This window comes from Cololabis saira, chromosome 11 (genome assembly GCF_033807715.1).
Source record: "Cololabis saira isolate AMF1-May2022 chromosome 11, fColSai1.1, whole genome shotgun sequence".
Classification (NCBI taxonomy): Eukaryota; Metazoa; Chordata; class Actinopteri; order Beloniformes; family Belonidae; genus Cololabis; species Cololabis saira.
In genome coordinates, this window is record NC_084597.1 from 29611066 (window position 1) to 29633857 (window position 22792).

The following is a 22792-nucleotide window of genomic DNA, read 5'->3' on the forward strand; positions in this document are numbered from 1 at the left end:
TAATTTACGAAGGATGATTTCACGTTCAATAAGATAAGTAATCAATAAAATACAAAGTTTTGGCACAAAGGCTTGGCCTGCTTGTGGGCGAGTGGAGGGGGGCACATTAAAAGAAGGTGGCAAGAAGGCGAAGAACTAAAGAAAAAGTTTAAAACTTGTGCAACCATTTTTAAAATAGCATGCAGCAGAATAAAGACTCTCTCTCTGCGTATTCTTTGATTTTGGATGTCGCCTCCTTGCCACAATAACAGCAGCAGCAGATTAGCACCTTCCTTTCGAACGTATTAAATACAGACGCAATCACAATACGCGCAATTACTTTCAGGCTTGGTAAATCTCATTGCGCATGGTAAATGGACCAATTTGCATCTTCCCCTCCCAGTATTTAGGATTTCTGCCGGGTACGCCCCATATTGATTATTCATCAGGGCAAAAGTACTAACTGAATTGCGTGTGCTATTTTGCGCATTTGAGAGACGCAGTCCTCTTTGCACGCTGTTAGTAGATCAGCTGGCACTTTGGTTTGCGGGTGCTGTCAAGTTTGCACACGTTTTTACACACGCAAACCTTTAGTAAATCAGGCCCATAGAACACAAACTTTGAATTTGCTCTCACTTACTCTATTGATTTGTATTGTAGTTTTTTGTTGTTGTATCAATTGGCTATTTTTAAAATTTTATTTCACACAATTTACACAGTTTGACAAGCAATAAGTGTTGGGAAAGATTGAAAGATTAGTCATTTGATAACAGATTTTTTTTACAGAACTGTGAAAGCACACTTCAGTGTATATACTGGTAGGAAGTTGTAGCAGTATCAAGTCAAGGACATGCAAATCTCAGTTACATTTTTCCATCTATAAGGCTTACCATATCAGGTAATCGACACTGAAAGGACAGCTTGTATGTTGAAAATTCGATGAGGCAAGTCAGTGTTTGAATGGATCTGCAGCAAATAGTTAACTTGCTTTGGGTGCAGGTATGCCACTTTGAGGTATTGGAGCTGAGAAAAAGAAATATGTAAATAAGTTTTATTTAGTATTATTGTAACATTGCTGAGCTTAAGCACTAAAGAAAGAAGCAACCCAGAAGGTTGAATGGTAATGTGAATGAGTACTTGTCCCACTTTGAAGAGAAGTAAATCTCTCCTGACGGTAGTGCTGGCCTCTCCCTGCCTTTCCTTCGTCCTCTTCCTCAAAAAAAAATCTAAGTTGTCTCCTGCTCGGTCAGAGGCTGTCTGCGGAGGTCACATGTGTGTTTAACATGCACTGAAGCAAAAAAGATATTATCTGTTGGGAACAATTTTTTTTTAGTTTTGCTGGAGTGGTGGGGGGACTTGAAACCACATATCCCAGGAGGCTCTTTATTTTAACACAGACTTTTGTCTTTGCACACTTAATTCATGAGCAAAATTGTATGTGGTTTCATGATTTAACCATTAAAATGCATTTTAGTTGCCACATTGACCTAACATTTTTGTCCTGTGACTTCATATGTAGGATTTCCGTTCAAGCCCCAATTCATCCACGTAATTAAATCAGGAACATTGAGCCACATATTTTGTGTTTAGATTTTTACCTCAACAATTTTCGTACTCTTTTTCTCAAAGCAAATTTAAACATATACATTTAATGTAATCGAGTATATGTGTGTCTGTGTTTTCAGGGATGTTTTTAATGTTTATTATTTAGATTAAATTTATGAACAGTGTTGGTGCAGACAGGCCTAAAGCTAATATATCCCTGGTGTTATGCAATTCCTTCTAGCTTGCATGCATGCAAACAAACAAAATCACACACACACACACACACACACACACACACACACACACACACACACACACACACACACACACACACACACACACTCTATTCACGCTTCACTGTATTGGTATTAAGCACTGCCATCTGCGTCCATAGTTTACACATTATAGAAATTGCCTCAGGGGTAATGTTCACACATGAACTCAACCGCGCACATAACCTAGTATTGAAACTAAATTAAACACTAATTTATGTTTTAATAATGAGGCACCTGTAGAGGCACATAAATAGCATAGACTTTTAAGAGTGTCTGCAACAACAAGAGGAATATTTTGATAGGATGTTATGAATAATCTATTGATGACATTATGGTGACAGTTTGCATGCATGACATATCATGAATAAAAATGAAAAGAGAAATAATAACAAAGACTGCAGTATACATCTAAAAGAGACATGTTTCCTGGTCTGGTTACATGCATATATTGTAAATCAATGGTAATTTCCAGCATTAACAGCATTATAAACGATTGATTTAAAAATGCTCCCCAGACTTAGTACAGTCTGCCAAGGAAGCAAATGTTTGGCTGAAGATCAAGTAGGATTGAAGTCACACACTCATGAAAAGACAAACACCCCCTAAGCCCTTCAGAGGACAAACTCTGTGTAATATGTGTCATCTTTTATGCTGCAGTGTAGACGTTGCTAATGCTACACAAGTAGTTCTCCAAAATTATTCCCATTTTCATAACCAGTTCCTTTAGTGGGGACTTCCAGTGTCAGTTTCAGACTGTTATTGTTGCCATGACTATACTAATTTTTTTTATGCGTCTTGATATACTTCATGTGCAACAGAAAAAAGTTGTGACAGTACAGAAATAAGGTAGGAAGAAGAAAAAAAGAGTCAATGATCTTTACATCATTACAATTCAACTTTTATATCATTGCAGAGGAATAAATAAATTAAGTAAAACTTCCTTTCATGTTTTCATATAAATGTCTTTCAAGCTTGCAATAAATTACAAAAAAGTTGGAGCAGTAGAGTTTGCAAATCCTAAGTGTTGTTTCACAACACCAACATGTACCTAAAAAAAAAAAAAAAAAAAAAAGGTACATGTTTGTGTTGTTTCACAACACTTAAAGGAGCTTGAGGCTCCTTTTAAGAAATGAGACTCTCTAGCGCCACCCTTCACCACAACGGCCGTTGGGGGTACTGCAGCCAACAGTGAAGCCGGCACGGGAGAACGGGGAGAACGTGCATGCAGCGTCATGTGACGTCACATCCGCAGGACAGCGCGGGAAATTCGGGACCGAATTGCAGCACATTTTGCAGCACACAGCCTGTTCAAGGCAAAGGAGAGATACACTAGAGGGCTCATTCTTTTGGGTTTGGAACGCTTCATCTGACATTATTACTAGAAAACTTAAAACGTATACGTATTTTTTTCATAAATCTTGCCACAATCCGGCCTCAAGCTCCTTTAAGAGGCATTTTGGCACTGATGGTACCAAAAAGATGGAGCATTTCAGTTGCTATGTCACATTCTTCCGACAAAACATCTTAACCTATGCAAATGTATAGTCGTCCTTGCTGTTTATTCACGATTCTACACATGTTCTTTCTATGGGAAATGTCAGGACTGCAGGCAGGCAAGTCCAGCACCTGTACTGTCTTATTCCCCAGCCATGCTTTTGTAATCCGTGCAGAACGTGGTTCTGAATTCTTCTTGAAAAATGCATGGCTATCCTTGGAAAAGATATCATCTTGAGGGGCAGGATATGTTGCTCTAAAATCTCAGTTTACTTTTCTGCACCAATGCTGCCATCAAAAAAATGTGAATTACTTGTCTGCAGAGGAAGGGATACAGTTCCAAATCGACAATTAAAGCCATATAGAGTGGGGCTTTAATTGTTGCTGAACATAGCTCATGTAGTACTTCTAATCCCATTTCGAGAGGGAGAGAGAGAGAGAGAGAGAGAGAGAGAGAGAGAGAGAGAGAAAGGTGCACTACCTTGGACATAGCACAGGCTTTTTTCTGCGCTTACGGTCTTAATTGGCAATTGTGAATGTACGGCAGCATCGTATTGTAGTGTTTCACCAAGGTTTCTTGATGAAATCTTCTTGAAGAATTCCCATGTGGTTATATCAACTAGTGATCAGAGCAGTGGATAAAACAGAGTGGCGACACTTCCATAGGACTCCGTTGTAAATCATGACGGGCCGCACTTCCGGGTTATGGAGCCCTCTATAGTTCCACAAGTGGCGTTGATCCCGTTGGATCCCGTTGATTTCAGTGGCCGCATGTCAAGAAACTCTGGGTAAGGCGATGAAATATCGACCAATTTTAAGTCATTATGTGTAGTTATTATATCGGAGGCGCTTTTTATGTTAGATATGAATTTTTTTAATTTTTCAATTCATACATGTAATAGGCCACAACATTGCACAGTGGTTTAAACACTGCGGCAGTAGATCACCAGTTACCACTGAATTAATTATATTGCTAACCTCTGATTTAAAAAAAAATATTACATGTTGATATGGAATGTTGAGTTTAATTTTTTCTTTTTATTTTCTGCTATAACTTTTGAATGGTTTGACCAGTGTTGGTCAAGTTACTTGGAAAAAGTAATTAGTTACTGATTACTGATTACTGAACCAAAAAAGTAATCCAGTTACTTTACTGATTACTTATTTTCAAAAGTAATTAGTTACATTACTAGTTACTTTACTTAGTTACTTTTCAAAAACATGATGCACAACCTGAATAGACTTTACTGGAACAATATAAAACAATACAACTTTCAGTTTAATTCTATTCTTTGTGCATATTCCACCATATAAAATTAAATGACAATAAGTAAATGAAACAGTCTATTTTTAAACTTGTTTTTATTATTTTCAGTTTATGCACATTGCGTCAGGCAAAATACAGCTCTCTCTGACTTGAACTACAATATAATCTGCGACAAGCTTCTTCAATTCAGCTGCACTAAGTCCCGTTGGTCTTCCATCTAGTTTCACCTGTTTAGCAGCAGAGGGGGAGTCTGATGAGGCAGCCGGCGCTGCAGCCCCGGTGGGGGAGGAGGAATCCGGGGGTCTCGCACGAGCTTTCCTCCCACACAGACTTTACAGCGGACGAGAATGTTTTTATCACTTTTGACCGAGTCAAACTCAAAATAATGTCTGTAATTCCAGGCGTTAAACGCCGCATGCTCCTGCACTCTCTCGCACTTCATGTCGTCTCTGGTTTACTACTGACCGCTCATACTGACGTATGAGCGGCGCAAAGTCATGAGATATTTTCACAAAACATACTGCATTACTGCATTTAGTAACGCAGTAACGCAGCCTTCTTTCAGAAAAGTAAAGGTAATCTAATTACTGTTTTTGCAATTGTAATCCCTTACTTTACTTGTTACTTGAAAAAAGTAATCGGATTACAGTAACGCGTTACTTCTAATGCGTTTCTGCCCATCACTGGGTTTGACATAGGAAGTTGTGGTTGGTGTCATTTCTGATATGCTTATGGGGGCGGTGGCCATGAGTGCGAGGGCCCGTTCATCGCAGACCGGGTGTCCGGGGTTCGCCTGGGTCCTGGTCCGCTGCTGCGGGATCCCTGGCTGCCTCTTCCCGTAGTCGTGGGGGCCCAGCCCGCGGGTCCCCTCTGCTGCCGCTGGGGGGTGGGGGCGGTTCTCGCTGGCGGTGGGTTTCCTCCCACCCTCTTCTCGTCCTCTGTGGGGTTGCTGGTGGCCTGGGTTCCAGGTTCTTCCTCTGGTCTCGCGGGTGGCGGGGTTGCCCCCCCACCCCCCCCCACTATAGATACACTTCGGGCAGAGCTTTGACAGGTTTATTACACACACACACACACACACACACACACACACACACACACACACACACACACACACACACACACACACACACACACATACATACATACATACATACATACACACACACATAACCACACAGACATATACATACACGCACACACACACAAAGACATACACATTGGTTTGTTCACCTGCATGCTTGCTCTGTAGTTTTTGGGGTTAGTTAGTCGCGGTAGCTTAGCTCAGATTGTGATTGGATCTCGAGATTTGGGACGATTACTGCTCGTGTTTTGGTCGGTTCCGTGCCGGTTTCGTGTTTCGTTTGTGGTTTTTGTTGCAGATTTCCAGTGCTCGACGTGTGCCTCCATGTGTTCTTGCTTCCTGGTTTAGCAGCGGTTGTCAACCCCCCCCCCCCCCCCCCAAAAAAAAACAAACAAAAAAAACTGGGTTTGTATGTGTATATATATGTATGCGTATGTATGCGTATATATACGTGTATATATATTAAATATAGTAACAATGCACATATAGGTTATACGTTTTTACCAGCATGGTATTAACCATTAATATATGTGCAGACAAGGTAAACAAAAAAAAGGAATAGACTGCCCAGACTTTTTTTTTTTTCCCTTAGGTTTCCTAAGTTGGATGTCACCCCCCTCCAACTCCCCCCTTTGTGGAAAACAAAATCAAAAACTGGTGGGGTTGTTATCTAAATTAGTGGAATGTGAAAACAAGAAATTCAGTGGTCAACATTTTTTATTTTATATTTTTATCCCGATTTTATCACCCAGTCCTCCTACCTAAGTGACAGTCCCTACACTGAGCTCAGGTCTCCTCCTTACCTGAGGAGTGAGCAGGCCGCTTCTTTTCACCAGACAGGGTGGGGCTTCTCTGTCCGGACGTAGCGCGTGGAAGGATCACGTTATTCCGGCCAGATCCTCCCCTCCCCATCTGGTGCCCTGGTTGGCCAGAGGGGGCATGTATAGCCCAGGACTGTTGCCTGTTTTTGTGAGTGTAGCTCACAAAAGCTACGCAAGGGAACACGGGGAGAACATGCAAACTCCACACAGAAAGGCCCTTGTGTGTCCGGGTGCGTCCGGGACCACCTCGGGAACAGGAACAGGAAAAGGTGCGTCCAGGACCACTACCGGAACAAAAACAGCGTGGGGTTGCCGCTGCTGCCGCCGTCGTCGTCCTCCCCGAGCCTGAAGGCTCTTGAGCCCACCGAAAGCCAGGCATGTTTCCCAGAAGAGGAACTCCTCCCCCTCGTACCATAGCATGTTCTTCACTCCCTCCCAGCGGAAGAACTCGAATTTAGTTATGTACTAGGGATGCAAATTATCGATTATTTCATTAATTGATAGTTGATAACCTTATCGATCGATCATCGATTAGTTGATAAGCGGCGTTTTTCCCCCATCTGAGATACAAACATAATTTTTTTTGCTTATATAAAATACAAAGGACATTTTAATGTATTCCTTAATCAAATATTTATTTGATACAAAAGTAACAAAAAGACATTTTTGTACCACAAGCAGCAGCCATAATAGTGTCATTTGTGTCAAGCAAATTTTAAGTTCTAGTTACGTTTTAAGTTAGAGTTTCTGCAGTGTTCAAAATAAAATTATGAGACCTGCTGTATTGGAGCACATTTTCTTTTAGTTAAAACTGTAGCAGGGGCCGGTGTTTAGAGAAACCTACAGTATGTATGTACTGGGTGAAGGCTGATTTATGGTTCCGCGTTACAACAACGCAGAGCCGCCGCCGTAGGCTACGGCGGCGGCTCTGCGTCGATTTAAGGCGGAACCATAATTCAGGCTTTAGGGGAGCATGTCGGAGAACAACCAGAAGAATATAGAGTGGATTAAAAATAAAAGTTAAGCACTGAGCTACATGTGTCTCCCGTCTGGGCCATTGCAGACTCATTGCCTGAGCATGATATTACTAAAACCAAACATATCCGCCGTCTCTTTCTTCTACTTTATGTGCGTGCCGCGGCGGCAGCGTGTTGTGTCGCATTAAATGTGGTCCGGGCGTAATACCAGCTGGTGAAATTAAACAAAAAAAAAAAATAAATAAATAGATTAATTGTAATCGTTAATTTTAATCGGGTAATTTCATAACGGCAATTAATCGAAAATCGATTAATTATTAACATCCCTATTATGTACTCTCCCGCTGGGTCCATTGTTGGCTCGTCCGTTCTGTGATGTTGAGTTGTAGATAGGACCCAGATGCAGGAGAGCCGGGAGGCAGGAGTTTCAAAAAGGGTGATTTATTTATCCCAAAAACAGAACCAAAAGCGCTGCAAAGCAGGGTTGACCAAACAAACATGAGAGCCAACGAAAAACCAGACCTGAAAATACAGAGGGAGGAAACAGTACGGACCAACAGGGAGCAAGGGAAAGACAAGACCAGATATACAGAAGGGTTAACGAGACACAGGTGCAGATGAACTGGGCAGATGGGGAACAGGGAAGTCAAAGCAGAACTGAAACACAAAGACACGGGTTTCAAAATAAAACAGGAACTCAATAACCAAACTGTGACAACAAATAAGGTTAAATGCATAATTCACACAGAAATGCAAACAGAAAATTTGACATCAGCGCCTTGATAAGGTTGTTATGTCACAAGCATCCAATCTCTATTTTCAGCCATACCCTCTCAAATATAAAGACGATTTCTAGCCTGATTGACATGACAATAAAGACAAGAGGTTGCAAATTACTTATCCAGTGGTGCATGACATTATAATATAATATTATTTACAGTGCAAGTAGAGCCCTTCCAGTGAGAAGTTTAATGTCAGATATGATAAATAGTGTTGTGTCAAGATAATTAGAGAACTGCGTGTCAGAATATTTTGTCAACAAAATAAGAAACATTGTGGTTTATGTGGCTTTACTCACTGGAAAGAGCCACGTATGCTACTATGCTTGTTCCACTCTTTTGCCAAGTCACACAAATGACCCCCTTGTTATTGTTTCATGTACAGTAACTCTTGGAAATATTGCTAGTTGTAGAAAAGGGATCAATTTAATATCCTTTTTTAAAAGAAAATATTCTACCACTGCAACGTCTCTAATACTATTACAGACATTTGGAGATTAATAGATTAAATGATCATCTGTATGACTGGATGGACGTTTTTACAAACTTATTCAGCTATTGAAGAATAATGGTACTGTAATTTCTTGAATTGTTACCCTTCCCTATTGAAACTCCTTCCAATTCTTTGAATTATTAATGATATTGAACAGAGAAGGAGACATGATCATAGCTTGTTCCTCAGTCAGCCAGAAATTAATGTGGCTTTTAACTCAAATATTGGTCATCATGTAGCGGACCTGTTGGACATAATTCACCATATATAAGTTACATTGTTCATATAGTCGATCGAGCACTATGCCTTTAAGACAGCAGCAAATGTCGGGAGTTGGTTACGGCTGTTTTGGTGTTTAGCGCCTTTTTGTCCTTCTTGTTGTTCTGAGCTGAAAATAAAATAAACGACACACGCTTGTGTGTTCAAACAGAATTAGTCTCATGACTTCGTAATTCCTACAATCATGTTTAAATCATCTGTTTAAAATCAAATCACAATTTTTTTAGCCTCTTTCACAGCTGTTAATGTCCACTCTCTGAACCTCTGTTCTAATTTGTTGCAGGCCTCAAATGAAATATTTGATGTATATTAACAAATTAAATGACGTCTATAAAGATATGGATGGGGAGGAACACTAAAAGTTGCCACAGTGATGTATACATTGAAGGTGTAGAGGTCTGTCACTCTGCGCACTATTGATCTCAAATGTCATTCAAAGATTCAAATATGAACACTTTTTTCTTGGAGCTGCTGTTGTGCTGTTGTTTTATGAGCGATAACCATGAGCTTGTTCTTTCTATATTCAGGCTAGATTTATTTTTCATGCATATTCAAAGTCTAAACTGGCTCAGTGTGGATGTGCGCATGTGTCCCTTGGCTTAGCGGTATAACAGTGTTTACACAATTTTACAGAGTGTTAAGTGGAGCTGTGAATGTGTGATTTGCTAGAAGTGAGAGGAATCATTCCTGAGGCCCAGAAAAATAAGGCTTTAAAAGGTTGCTCTTTGTCTTTGTGCAGTTCTTCTTGTTCTCTTTTTTTTTATACTGCAACAGTCTCAGTTAAACTTTGTTTCACCTGACAGGAAGGCAGCTTGAGTGAGAAAAACTTCAGAGTTCTATTGAGGCGCTCAGGCGATGCTGTGACTCCCTTCCCAGTTGTCTTTTCCACCTTCCACCCCCATTCTGCTTCCATATGGTGTCAACTATGAGACCCAGTCTTGGGGTGTCACTGTAGAGGGTGAATCCTGTTGACACCTTGTGATTTGCCATGTCTACTTAATTAACAGTTAAAGGCAAAAGAACAAGATCATCTGTGGCTGCTACTATAGCTGACTCCGTAGTCTGCAGTGGTGTGGCGAGGCAAAAGTGTTACACAAGTAAGCTTACTCACCACTCTCTGCGTCTTCCTGCCCTTGTCTCCTCTCTTTTTATGTCTTGTCTTGAGTGTGCCTCTTTGACATCACTGGCTGTCTCTCCCTCATCATGCATTGAGATGAATTAGTCTGACTGGCCCCTACATTGGACTGTTGTTCTCTCTTGTTTGCTTGTGCACGTTCATTGAGTTCTTTTCTTCTTCCAACGTCGTACCTGATAATTGCAACCGCCTGTATGAAAACCTTGTTCCAAAATTCTTTAAGTGAAAGTTTGGACACAAAATCATCAACTTTTCAAATATGATGTAAATATATAATTAAAGGATATTTACAAAATGTTTAAATAGATACATTTAGTGAAACTATTAAATTCGAGGTGAGGGTTTGCAGATCACAGTGTAAGCAGGAGAAACCTCATCTTATAGTTGTTACAATCTTAGGTGACAACATCCAGGATCAACATTGCTAATGCACTTAAGTTAATTCACTTTGAATTAGTTTAATTTGGAAAATCTACTGCACCACAGAACTTCACACCTAGTGCTTTGTAATGGATCTGAAGTTATAGCACTACATTACTTTAGATTTACTATTAGATATCGAGCATTAGATCTGAAGTTATAAATTTACGTCTGGTGCTTAAAGGTATAGTCTGTAATCATATTCAAAAACATGTATTGTTATACTGGGTGAAATGGTCCTTCCATCTTGAGAGTAGCCAGTGAATAATTTGTTCAGAAAAAGGAATTAAAAAAATCCGACCTCTCTGACAGCTTTAATCCTGTAAAAACTCTGACCAATCTGTTTTTTGCGCACCAAATGAAACGGATTGGTCAGAGGACCAGAGGATTGGCAGGGGGGAAAGAACCAATCAGATGCCTTCATTTTAAGTCCCGCCCATGCCCTCCTCTGTCCCATGCGCGGACTCGTCACGTCGAAAATCTTGCCGGAAACTTCGCACACTCGAGTCACGTTTGCTGAAGAATGGTGCAGAAAACTAGAAAACGCAGCCAAAAATACCACCTCCCCAGTATGGGGATCCGTGGGGATGGAGGCGTCTCCATCCCGGCGAGGGTGGAGAGCGCCGGTGCGGGTGGCGGTGCGCTGCGGTGCTTTGCAGGCTCTGTTGCCACGGCTGCGGCGTGGGGTACGCCGTAGCCTACGCCGTAGCCTACGCCGTAGCGGCAACGCGCACCATTCTGCGTTGGTGTAACGCGGAACCATAAATCAGTCTTCAGTGTGTGCTCTGTGTGCTGTTCTGAACACTTCTCTGTTTCTCATTTTGCTGGGACGTCGGGTCCCTCCGCCGAGACACAACTTTTGCGGTATGCGTTCATTGTTGTGTCTAAAAATGATGTGCAGTGCCCACCCAATCAGAAACGGTACAGATATTCTGTGATATTTTTTTATATTTATAAAAAAATACAATTATAAAAAAATAAAGGATCCCCATAACTTTGATGGGTGGGCAGGACGCACGTTTGGGTGGGCACAGCCCACCCCTGCCCCCCCCTAAAACCGGCCTCACAGACAGGTGAATGACACATGGGGTAGTTTTGTTGAAAATGTGCTGTCCAAAATGTCCTGGAAAACTCGACTCCTGCAAATGCGCGTTCCCCAAAGTTTGTGGGGGCGTGGCTTTGGACGGAGCGCTGACGGGAGGTTGAGAAGGGGCTTAGGGGCTTAGAGGAGGTGCCACTTTCAAACCTTGCTAGCTCTCCAACATCACAGACTATACCTTTAATACCTGTATAAGGACACAAGTGGCAGGTAACATTAAGTAATTGTAGTGTGAGCTTGTTAATTTATCTGAGAAAAAGGCTGTGTTGCTAGGTAGTAATTGCAAGTAAATGACTTTATGTATGTGCAGAGTTAAGAGCATTGTGGCTTTGATTTAGTTCAGAACACATTTGGACATTCATGCTGATCTTCTAGACGTTAAATTGATAGCTTAATCCAAAACTGATGTTTAGCTGTTTTGTTTGGATGCAGGAAATGGAATAAAATAAACGCCTTTGCACATCACCTAAGGATACTTGGAATTGAAATAACAAGTTCCCCAGATATATTGTTTTGAATTGTTTTGGCATTAACTTTGTGTAGCAGATGAAAGTTTAGGACCTTCCAGTGTTTTTCTATAGAGTTAAAAATTAAAGATATCCGAGCTCTGGTCCATGTGGTCCAACTGGCATTCAACAGCCAATGGTTTATTTGGCTTTTAAGGGAGGGTTTTAATGATGAATGAAGGTTAACTGTACAAAAGTCCAAATGTAAATAATTTCATTGTGATGTCATGATTTTAATCCAAAATCTCCTCTTTCCCAGTTTGTTCTCACAATTAGACTGTAACTGAATCAACTCCCTATTTTAAGACCTTGAATTTTTTTTAAATATTCAGTATTAATTGCAAATATACAAAATGTAATGTTATTTGGATTAACAAGTACACATAAAAAGCAAGACTCTTCCTTTTTGTCCTGCTAGTGTCCCCAGGAAGAAATAAATCATCTTAAACTCCTGTTGCTTTTTGCTTCAGGATGATTAAAGGAAAGACCTGATTGCTGTTATATCTTTCTTACCCATGTTTTAATTTTGGAATGTTGAAAATGATAATTAGCAGCACAAAGACCTATTAAATGTCCGGATATGGTCAGTCACAGTAGAATCACTCTTGAATGCTCAGACCTGTTAGAGAAGGAGAGTGTTGCCCTACTTTGAGTCTGGCATAATTATGTAACGCTTGAGTACCTGCAGCACTAGCGGCATGACAACTTCTGACTGTGAATGTGGACTGTGAAGAGAGCAGTGAGAAACTCACACCTCTTTTCCTTTTAACGTTTCTTGCAGTTTAATCTCATCTTGAGCTGTTGAGGTTTTAGTCATATCATGCATCCATTTGCTTATTTAGGATTTAACTGATATTCTGTCACTGACATTTGCTACATCATTTGCCACTCTTTTTGTTTCTGTTTTCCCCTCAAACCTTTTCTCACATCTTCTTGCCCTGCCTTCTCCCTATCCCAGTTTTATGCATATACACCCCTCACCCATCTATTGCACTTCAGATCTTTTTCTTCCTTTTCTCCCATCCTTTTCAGCTTTTTTCCACATAGCAAATGGAGGGTGACATCATACAGCTGTGGGTTATGTCCTCCAGGCAGCATCCTTGAGCTTTACTATACCCTTTCTCACACACGCATTCAGGCATTTGTTCATTAAAGAGGAAAGGCTCGGCGCTGAGTCTTTCATCGGTCTCTTATACGATAGCTTTAAGATGGAGTCAGCTTGCATACATGATGTAGTTAATCATAAAGTCAACGCAATGAGAAAGTTGTATTACAATATGGCAAACAATTAAGTCTTTTTTTGTTTTTTTGTTTAGAAAGAAAAACTTCATGCTGCCTTGCAAGAGAAAAAGCATCTGAACCTTGAGCTCATCAATCACCAGCTGAAGGCATCCAAGTATGACGAGGTAAGACGGTTTGTCATTTTGTTTGAAAACTGCATATCAGGTTGGTCCATACAGATAAAACTTTGTGACTCAAGCCCCACAATAGGGTTTGACGTAGTGCTGGGCGGTATACCGGTTCATACCGAATACCGGTGTTTATTTTTCTTATGATATGAATTTTTCATATACCGTAATACCGGTGAGTAGCGCACACAACGTTGGGAGCGCCGCACGGCGGAACGCAGCGCCGCTGAACCCTGTTTGTGTGGGGACTGTTTAGCCAGTGAACAGTGAGCAGAGCCGGCAGGGAAAAGTCAACAGTGCGGCGTGTCCGCATGTAACTTAAATCTACCATGGCCTCAGCGTTAGGGCTCGGCCAAGTGAGGCTTTATAAATATATGGGCTTTATAAATGTATTAAATATATGAGCGCGGAGTCGGCGAGGAGCTGCGCACGGCGCCGAGCACGAGCCGGGCGCACAGTGAGTCACGCTGTGAAGCCTGATTTATGGTTCCACGTTAAATCGACGCGGAGCTTTCGCCGCTGGGATTTTTGAGTTATTTATGAAGAAGTTCTGAGTTCCCTCTGAGCAGTACTCGAGTTGAGGGGGGATGAGGGGCACCCTCCCCCCTGAAATAAAAACGGTCCAAATCATCCGCCCCCTGAAATAAAAACGGTCCAAATCATCCCCCCTGTAAAACTGCCATCCCTCCTTTCCATCCCTTATGTCATTTCATCAATGCATGTGGTTTTACTGCTATTTCAACATTTAGAGTCATCACCAGAAAAATAAAACCAGAAAAATAACTTATTTGACCATTTTCACATTGAAATTTCACTTGAAATAAGTAGGAAAATCTGCCAGTGGGACAAGATTTATCTTCTTATTACAAGCAAAAAAATCTTGTTCCACTGGCAGATTTTTCTACTTATTTCAAGTGAAAATCTACTTGAAAACAGACTGATTTATTGCTTGTGTAGTTGAAAAAATACATGAGAAAAGGACCTTGAAAAAAATAATCGCATTGTAAACGGCATCATTTTGTGAGGCCATGCAAATCTGTATTTATACTACTGTGGACATTAATGTTTTTCTACAATATTTCGTCCTCATTACAGTAAAATAGGCCATTCTAAGTCAATTTACTGCAGCAATTCCTTTCCAAATCATTAGAAAATGTGGTTAACACACAGTTGTGCATGAAAAAAAAAAATACCGTGATATACCGTGAAACCGATATAATTTTGAAAAATACCGTGATATAAATTTTTGGTCATACCGCCCAGCACTAGTTTGACGTACATGCACGAAAATCCTTCACCTTAATTGGTGCAAATTAGCCCCGCCACTCTTCTGATTGGTTGATATGTGATAGTTCCAATTTTCTGCAATAACTTTTGAATGGTTTGATATAAAAACATAAAAAAGTCGGTCGTGTCATCGGACATGGTTTTGAGTCCTTGAACATAATTGTTGCAAATTAGCCCTGCCCCTTCATCTGATTGTTCGATATCTGATAGTTCCTACTTTCTGCCATAACTTTTGAATGGTTTGACATAAAGAGTCATGGGTGGTGTCATCGGACTCGGTTTTGAGTCCTTGAACATAATTGGTGCAAATTAGTCCCGCTCCTTCTTCTGAATGGTCGATATTTGGTAGATCTTATTTTCTGCCATAACTTTTGAATGGTTTGACACAAAGAGTCGTGGGTGGTGTCGTCGGACTCGGTTTTGACTCCTTCACCTTAATTGGTGCAAATTAGCCCCGCCCCTTCTTCTAATTGGTCGATATTTGATAGTTCCGATTTTCTGCAATAACTTTTGAATGGTTTGATATAAAAACATAAAAAAGTCGGTCGTGTCATTGGACATGGTTTTGAGTCCTTGAACATAATTGTTGCAAATTAGCCCTGCCCCTTCATCTGATTGTTCGATATCTGATAGTTCCTACTTTCTGCCATAACTTTTGAATGGTTTGCTATAGAGAGTCGTGGGTGGTGTCATCAGCTAAATGTCCAGGCCTGAAGACATCTACATGCAAGTTATACAAGTGCTTCCACTGCAGCACGCCTGAACGTGCACAAGGGTGCGAGGGCCCGTTCATCGCTGCTTGCAGCTTTAATTTTATATTGGATTCTGAGTTTTACAATGGAGGTAGGCTAAAACTGGACAGACGTGGTGTGTCTTGTTGATTCCTGTCAGCATTTGTGCTGCTGCATTTTGGAACATCTGGAGGATATTCAGAGAATTACATGGACATCCTGCTAATAATACATTATAATAATCTAATCTAATCTAGTCTAGTCTCTGCAATGTTAAGGAGATGGAAAAATGCTTTCTTAAAAACCGGATTAATATGCTGTATAAATGACAAATCCTGATTGAAAATAACACCAAGGTTTCACATAGTAGTACTAGAGGCTATCACAACGTCATCTTATCTCTTACTAAGGTATTTGGGACCAAAAACAATCATTTCTGTTATAACAGAATTTAGAAGTAAAATGTTAGTCCTTAATACATGCCTGAAGGGTTCTGTTTCATCTGGCTTTGTAAACAAATACAAGTGTGTATCATCAGCAAAGCAATGACAATTGATGCTGTGGTTCTGGATAATACTTCCCAACGGCTGCATGTATAAACTAAACAGGATTGGCCCTAGCACTGAACCCTGCGGGACATCGCACTAGACACTCATCTGTGCAGATATCGCAAACACATACAAATTGGGGATCAATGGTATACCATTGCCTATGGTCATTAGTATAGTCCATTTTATCTCAGTGATACAAGGACTACAAATCTGATGCATATTTTCTTACAAATGGGTCAGTGATATCTTAGAACATGATTCATATTTATAGATCAATACACCAGCAACAGTGTTATCATCAGCTTGCTTAAATGGTAAACATCTGGTATTGATTTCATTCCATCTTACACACACACACACACACACACACACACACACACACACACACACACACACACACACACACACACACACACACACACACACACACACACACACACAACTGCTTAATTTCCTATGTTATTAGTGTGACTTTGCCAGGGCAGCCTGCCCAGACTACACACATGCATACATATTTAGAAAACCATACATGCACATGGACCCAAAAGGAGAGATGGTGACCGTCTGCGATTGTAGGAGATAAGCTGCTCTGGCGCTAAAAGGGACTTTTACAGAGAGGGCAGATTTGACACATGTCCAAGCATTCTGCCCAGAGATCTTGCTCCAAAAAAGATGCCATCTGTGCACCAAACAGGTGGGCATGGACATAAAAAAAAGAAAGTGGGTATGAAGTATGTCCATTTCTAATAGATATGTAGTATGAATTAGAGTGAGTAACTTGTCAGGGAAATCATGGAAGGAGCACAGACAGAATCTGCTGGAATTTGCATAGATGGTAAATGAATAATGAAAGAGGCAAAAAGAGAACGATAGACATGGAAAGTGAGGGAACAAGACAGTGATGATATAAATAGAGAACATAATCAGAGAATAAATTGTACTTCCTTTGAAGAGTTTTTGTAAGATATTCAGGAGATTTAACCAAGACAAATTAAGTGTTTCTGACAGTTTCAATGAAAAATGTATACTCTAAAATGTCATCACATTACGTTAACTGTGATTTTTTTGTGTAAAATATTATGATTTATAAATGTCTTTTCATCAGTGTAGAAAAAAATACAAATTGTAGGCTAGTAATATCAGTATCTTGGAACAAGCAATTGATTTTTCAAAGCTTAATCTTCCTTGCTGCTCCCATGCAACTACTTGAGTTACTAACTACTGTGTTTCACGTCCCCACAAGGCGGTCTACAACACCAGTAGCCACCAAGATATTGGGACAGCACCGCATTTTCCACCCTATGCCTTTTGGCCTCATAAATGTAAAGGAGACATACAAGGATGTTTTTCAAGGTCAAGTTTAAGAGGTTTTAGCAGATGGAGTTAACCACTCCATCTTCTAAAAGAAGATAGAGCTGAGTCGAAAGGCGAAGCTCTCGATTTACCGGTCAATCTACGCTCTCACCCTCACCTATGGTTATGAACTTTGGGTAATGACCGAAAGGATAAGATAGCGGATACAAGCGGCCGAGTTTCCTGAGATAGGGTGAGAAGCTCAGTCACTCAGGAGGAGCTCTGAGTCGAGCCGCTGCTCCTTCACATTGAGAGGAGTCAGCTGAGGTGGCTTGGGCATCTGTACCGGATCCTCCTGGACGCCTCCCTAGGGAGGTGTTCCAGGCATGTCCCTCCTCCCTAGGGAGGTGTTCCAGGCATGTCCCTCTGGGAGGAGACCCCGGGGAAGACCCAGGACACACTGGGGAGACTTTGTCTCTTGGCTGGCCTGGGAACGTCTTGGTCTCCCCTCGGAAGAGCTGGAGGAAGTGTCGGGGGTGAAGGAAGTCTGGGCATCTCTGCTGAGACTGCTGCCCCCGCGACCCGGGAACGGATAAGCGGCGGAAAAAGGATGGATGGATGGAGGATGGAGTTAACCACTCAGCTCACTTCCACCCTCTCTTCTGTGGGTGTGCCTCCTATGACAGTGGTCTTCAATATTTCATTTACAGCAAATTAAGCATGATGGGAAGTTGGATGGCGATAAATATTGGGAAGCTTGTTTGGGTTGATGATGTCACAGTACCCAGCAGATATGCATGGCTCATTGAGTGAGATATTTTCAAATAGGCGGCTTCAAACAAAGTGACAGGGTTGTGTTATATTGGAGATTTAGAGTTAGTAGTGACAAATAAATGGTCTCAACCATCTTTTTTTTGTTTTTTTCATGATACTGTATGTACATATCATGTACTGATATGTATATCTGTGGGTTGTGAGGCTGGCCCTCTAAAAGGGGTGAAGACATTTTTTTTCTTTTTTTAATATTTTTTATCCCCGATTTTTTCCCATTATATCACCCAGTGCTCCTACCTAAGTGACAGTCCTGGCCATTGTCATCCTCTACCAACCCCGGGAGGCCCTGCACTGAGCTCAGGTCTCCTCCTTAACCTGAGGAGTGAGCAGGCCGCATCTTTTCACCAGACAGGGTGGGGTTTCTCCGGCCGGACGTAGCGCGTGGAAGGATCACGTTATTCCGGCCGGATCCTCCCCACCCCATCTGGCGCCCCGGTTGGCCCGAGGGGGCATGTGTAGCCCAGGACTGCTGCATGTTTTTGTGAGGGTAGCTCACATTGCAACCCAAGGGAACACGGGGAGAACATACAAACTCCACACAGAAAGGCCCTTTCGCCAACCCCACATTTTTTTTACTTATTAGTAGGGCTGTCAGCGTTAACGCGTTAATCGCGATTAGATTAATGCAATCCATAATGCGTTATTTTTTTTTAATCGCATTTTAATCGCAAACCTTTTTGTCCCTTCTACTCACCCGTAGTCGACTCTTCTGTAATGATCCAGAAGAGGGCGGTAATGCACCGGAAAATACTGGATGCCAACCACCAATAAACCTCAAGAAGAAGAAGACTCCTCTGTAGCGCCATGTTTGCTGTTTCCTAAAGTAAACTTCCACCACCACCAACTACAAAGAGACGCCAAACTGAACCACTACCCGTGGATAGAAACAGAAAACGTGTGTTTGCCGAGAAGTGGCTGCATGATGTTACGCGGCGACGCGCACCGTACGTTCGCGCTCCCGCGTATCCTACCCCGTAAGCTCTGCGTTGGTGCAACGCAGAACCATAAATCAGCCAGTGTCCGTCACTGCTTGCAGCAGTTTCCTGCACCAGCAAGACGCTGCTCTCTTATTATGGCTCAAAGTTTCTGAAAACCCCAAATAAAAAATAAATTAGAGAATATTTTATGAAATCAATAAACAATTCCATCATCAAAATTATAACAAATAAATGTTCAACATATCTTGCTTTGAATGTAATAAGACTAGGTAATATATTAGTTTCACCTTTTAAGTTGAATTATTGAAATAGATTAACTTTTACACCATATTCTAGTTGAATTATTGAAATAGATTAACTTTTACACCATATTATAGTTGAATTATTGAAATAAATTAACTTTTACACCATATTCTAGTTGAATTATTGAAATAAATTAACTTTTACACCATATTCTAGTTGAATTATTGAAATAAATTAACTTTTACACCATATTCTAGTTGAATTATTGAAATAAATTAACTTTTACACCATATTCTAGTTGAATTATTGAAATAAATTAACTTTTACACCATATTCTAGTTGAATTATTGAAATAAATGAACTTTTACACCATATTCTAGTTGAATTATTGAAATAAATTAACTTTTACACCATTTTCTAGTTGAATTATTGAAATAAATTAACTGTTACACCATATTCTAGTTGAATTATTGAAATAAATTAACTTTGTAAAGGACCATATTGAGCCATTCATCTTTATAAGTAAATAAATATCGTTTTGCCTATAACTTATTCCTGCATCCCTCTTTTATCGATCCGGCGAGACGGGTCACCGCGTTTTTGGAGGCCCAAGTCACATATCCAGGGGCTCCTCTGAGCACCACACCAAAATAATTATGTGCAGCCCTGTCTATATGGCACTTTGTTTAATTTGAAAAACTGTATTTGAAGTAGACAGTGTTTTAAGTTGGTCTACATGGCACTTTTTTGAAAGAAAATACAAAAAGTCAAAAAGGAAATTCTTTCTTTGTGTTCATTTGATTCCCAATTAAGACACAATGGTAAGAAATGATTTACATTATGGGCTTAAAACTGCCTTGAAATGCAAAATAACAGAATTTTAAACATGCAATTCAAAATGCGATTAATCGCGATTAACTTTTGAAATTCTGCGATTAATCGCGATTAAAGAAAATAATCGTTTGACAGCCCTACTTATTAGTGAAAAGACTACGTTTCAAGCACAGAAATTGCAAATAAGCAAATAAGCATACACTGTAGCAGTGGCACTGGCAACTAGTAACTGTCCTGGGGGTGAATGAATGAAGATCATACTAGTTCTTGCTCAACCCATGAAACTTCTCTCTCTCCGTATTGTTTTCTTGCTCTAAGACAAAGAGTTATTTGCTGTGTCATGGTGTCATGCCGTGCTACAGTATATCCTCTGCTGTTTGTCACGCACAAAAACGGCTGAAGCAACAGTAACGCTTTGAGGTGACAACTTAATTAAAAAAAAATAGTTAAGTCAATTAATAAAAGTTCTACAACAAATAGGTGCAAAGCTGTCAGGAGAGATATTTCATCACCCAGGTCAGTCACCACTACAGGGCCATTTGGCTAAAATGAACTGATATTGAAATGTTTTACTAAATTTGACAAACTTTCAAACTTGTAAATGTGAAAGATGACTGACAGCGATTGTTCTGCTATCAGAAATAGTTTATATTTTTCATTTTACATTTGTTTTCATCTGTATTATTATCTAGTTTAGTTTTGTTTAAAGTTTATTTACATTTTATTGGCTGATAAATGCTGCTACAACAATTCATAATTTTTTCTTTTTTATTTATGCATTATTTTTTTATTGAAAAATATAAAACTAAAGATGCTAAATAGACATTTTAAAAATAAATTCTTATTTAAAGGGGACCTATTTTCTTGCTTTAACATATCCCCTCAGCCTGCAACACAGAGAAGGAGGAAAGCAACCAAACTCTGCAGTGTCTGTACAGCCGCCCGGATGAGCCATCCAGTGTGATGTGGATCTACGAGCCGTTCAGATTCTGCTCCTGTCGTGATGTCACGACAGGAGCGATGTGTGAAACCACGCCCACAACTAACTCCGCCGGCCGGAGCTTCCGCCATTTTTTCGTAGCGGTGTATCGCTGTAACGCAGTTTCTCTTTAACCATGTGCTTCATTTCCAAACTTGAATATTTTGAAAGTAAAAAATGAAAATAAAATTAAAATCAAGCAATCTATAGAATCACCAGAGCAGAGTAACAGGTTTGTCATAAAAGAAATAGCACACCTGTATATCCCACAACATGAGCTCTTCTTCCTGTATTTTCTTTATTTTGTGCCTGCAGCAGACAGATCAATCAATAAGCACCAAGGACATTCTCCAGTGGTTTCAAGTGACTTAATTAATGCTCAAATCTTTCTCTGTGTGAGAAGCTACAGGGAAAATTATGCAAGTTTACAAAAGTGTTCCCACCGGGAGGAGACCCCGGGGAAGACCCAGCACACGCTGGAGAGACTATGTCTCTCGGCTGGCCTGGGAACGCCTCGGACTCCCCCCCCGGAGGAGCTGGAGGAAGTGTCTGGGGTGAGGGCAGTCTGGGCATCCCTGCTGAGGCTGCTGCCCCCGCGACCCGGGAACGGATAAGCGGGAGAAGATGAGATGATGAGAACAAAAGTGTCAGTTTATTTGGACCAGAGCAAGCGAGCCAACACACCTTGGTGTGCAATGCGAAGCACCTTGAGAGTCAGAAGACATACCAGGAATAGGCACCAAAAGTGAAATGATAAAATTTTAATATTGAAGAATTGACTGTTAGCCATAAAAGAGAAACTGAAATACTAGCAAATGGTTTTATTATTAGAGCTCACTTTTTAATGTTTAACTGTTTTTCACATGCACTTAGTAGAGCTTAAAATATAGGTTCCTTTACTTATTATGGGCATGTCAAGTAGTGGCATGACCATATTGCAATCGTCCAAAATGGCCCAAAGGGCAATGTTGCAAGCATTTTGCTAACAAGCGAAAGTCGCAAAAGTCCCACTGCACACCAGCGGGTGTACAGTATGACCCTGCTCTGATGCGAAAAAAAAAAAATCCCCAAAAAATAAAACACGGACGGAAAAACCTGAAAAATGAAGGCGATCTATTATTGCGCTTTTGCACTAGTACCTCATCAGCTCGGCGCGGCTCATCGCGGCTTCACCCGTTTTGTCTACGTTTGTTTTTCCACAGCCAGGTGAGAAGTGGGGGGGTTGGGGTGAAGCTGCTGTGACGTACTCGCAACCGCTTTGTTCGTGTCGGCGCTGATGAGAAATCAGCTGGAGCCGCGAGCGGCTGAGAGTAAAACAGCCCGTCTACATCCCTTTTTTAATTATCTCGTCAGCCCCCAGGTTTATGAAAAACTGCATCTCAGAGTTGGATCACCAAACAGACGTTTTGCGCTTTATAATAAAATCGCTGCGAGTCGCTCTCGCGCTGACTCCCGCTTCCTGATTCAAACGTCTGACGGCCCCGCCCCCCGACCAATCAGTGGGGTGGACGGTGGTGACGTCAGAAATAGTATCGGCTTGGAT

At 40.8% G+C, this 22792-nt stretch overlaps 1 protein-coding gene across 7 annotated transcripts in view; it reads left to right on the plus strand.

Annotated features, from left to right (window-relative positions):
* The window catches only part of rimbp2a (RIMS binding protein 2a), an 84848-nt gene that overhangs the window by 24747 nt on the left and 37309 nt on the right, over positions 1-22792 (plus strand). For 5 of the 7 annotated variants that reach the window (XM_061734319.1, XM_061734321.1, XM_061734320.1 and 2 more), the window contains exon 2: positions 13471-13556. In XM_061734319.1, coding sequence (XP_061590303.1) covers positions 13471-13556 — 86 coding nt within the window. Of the gene's footprint in view, positions 1-13466; positions 13557-22792 lie in introns of all 7 variants that reach the window. The other 2 variants (XM_061734325.1, XM_061734322.1) reach the window with 1 other exon arrangement.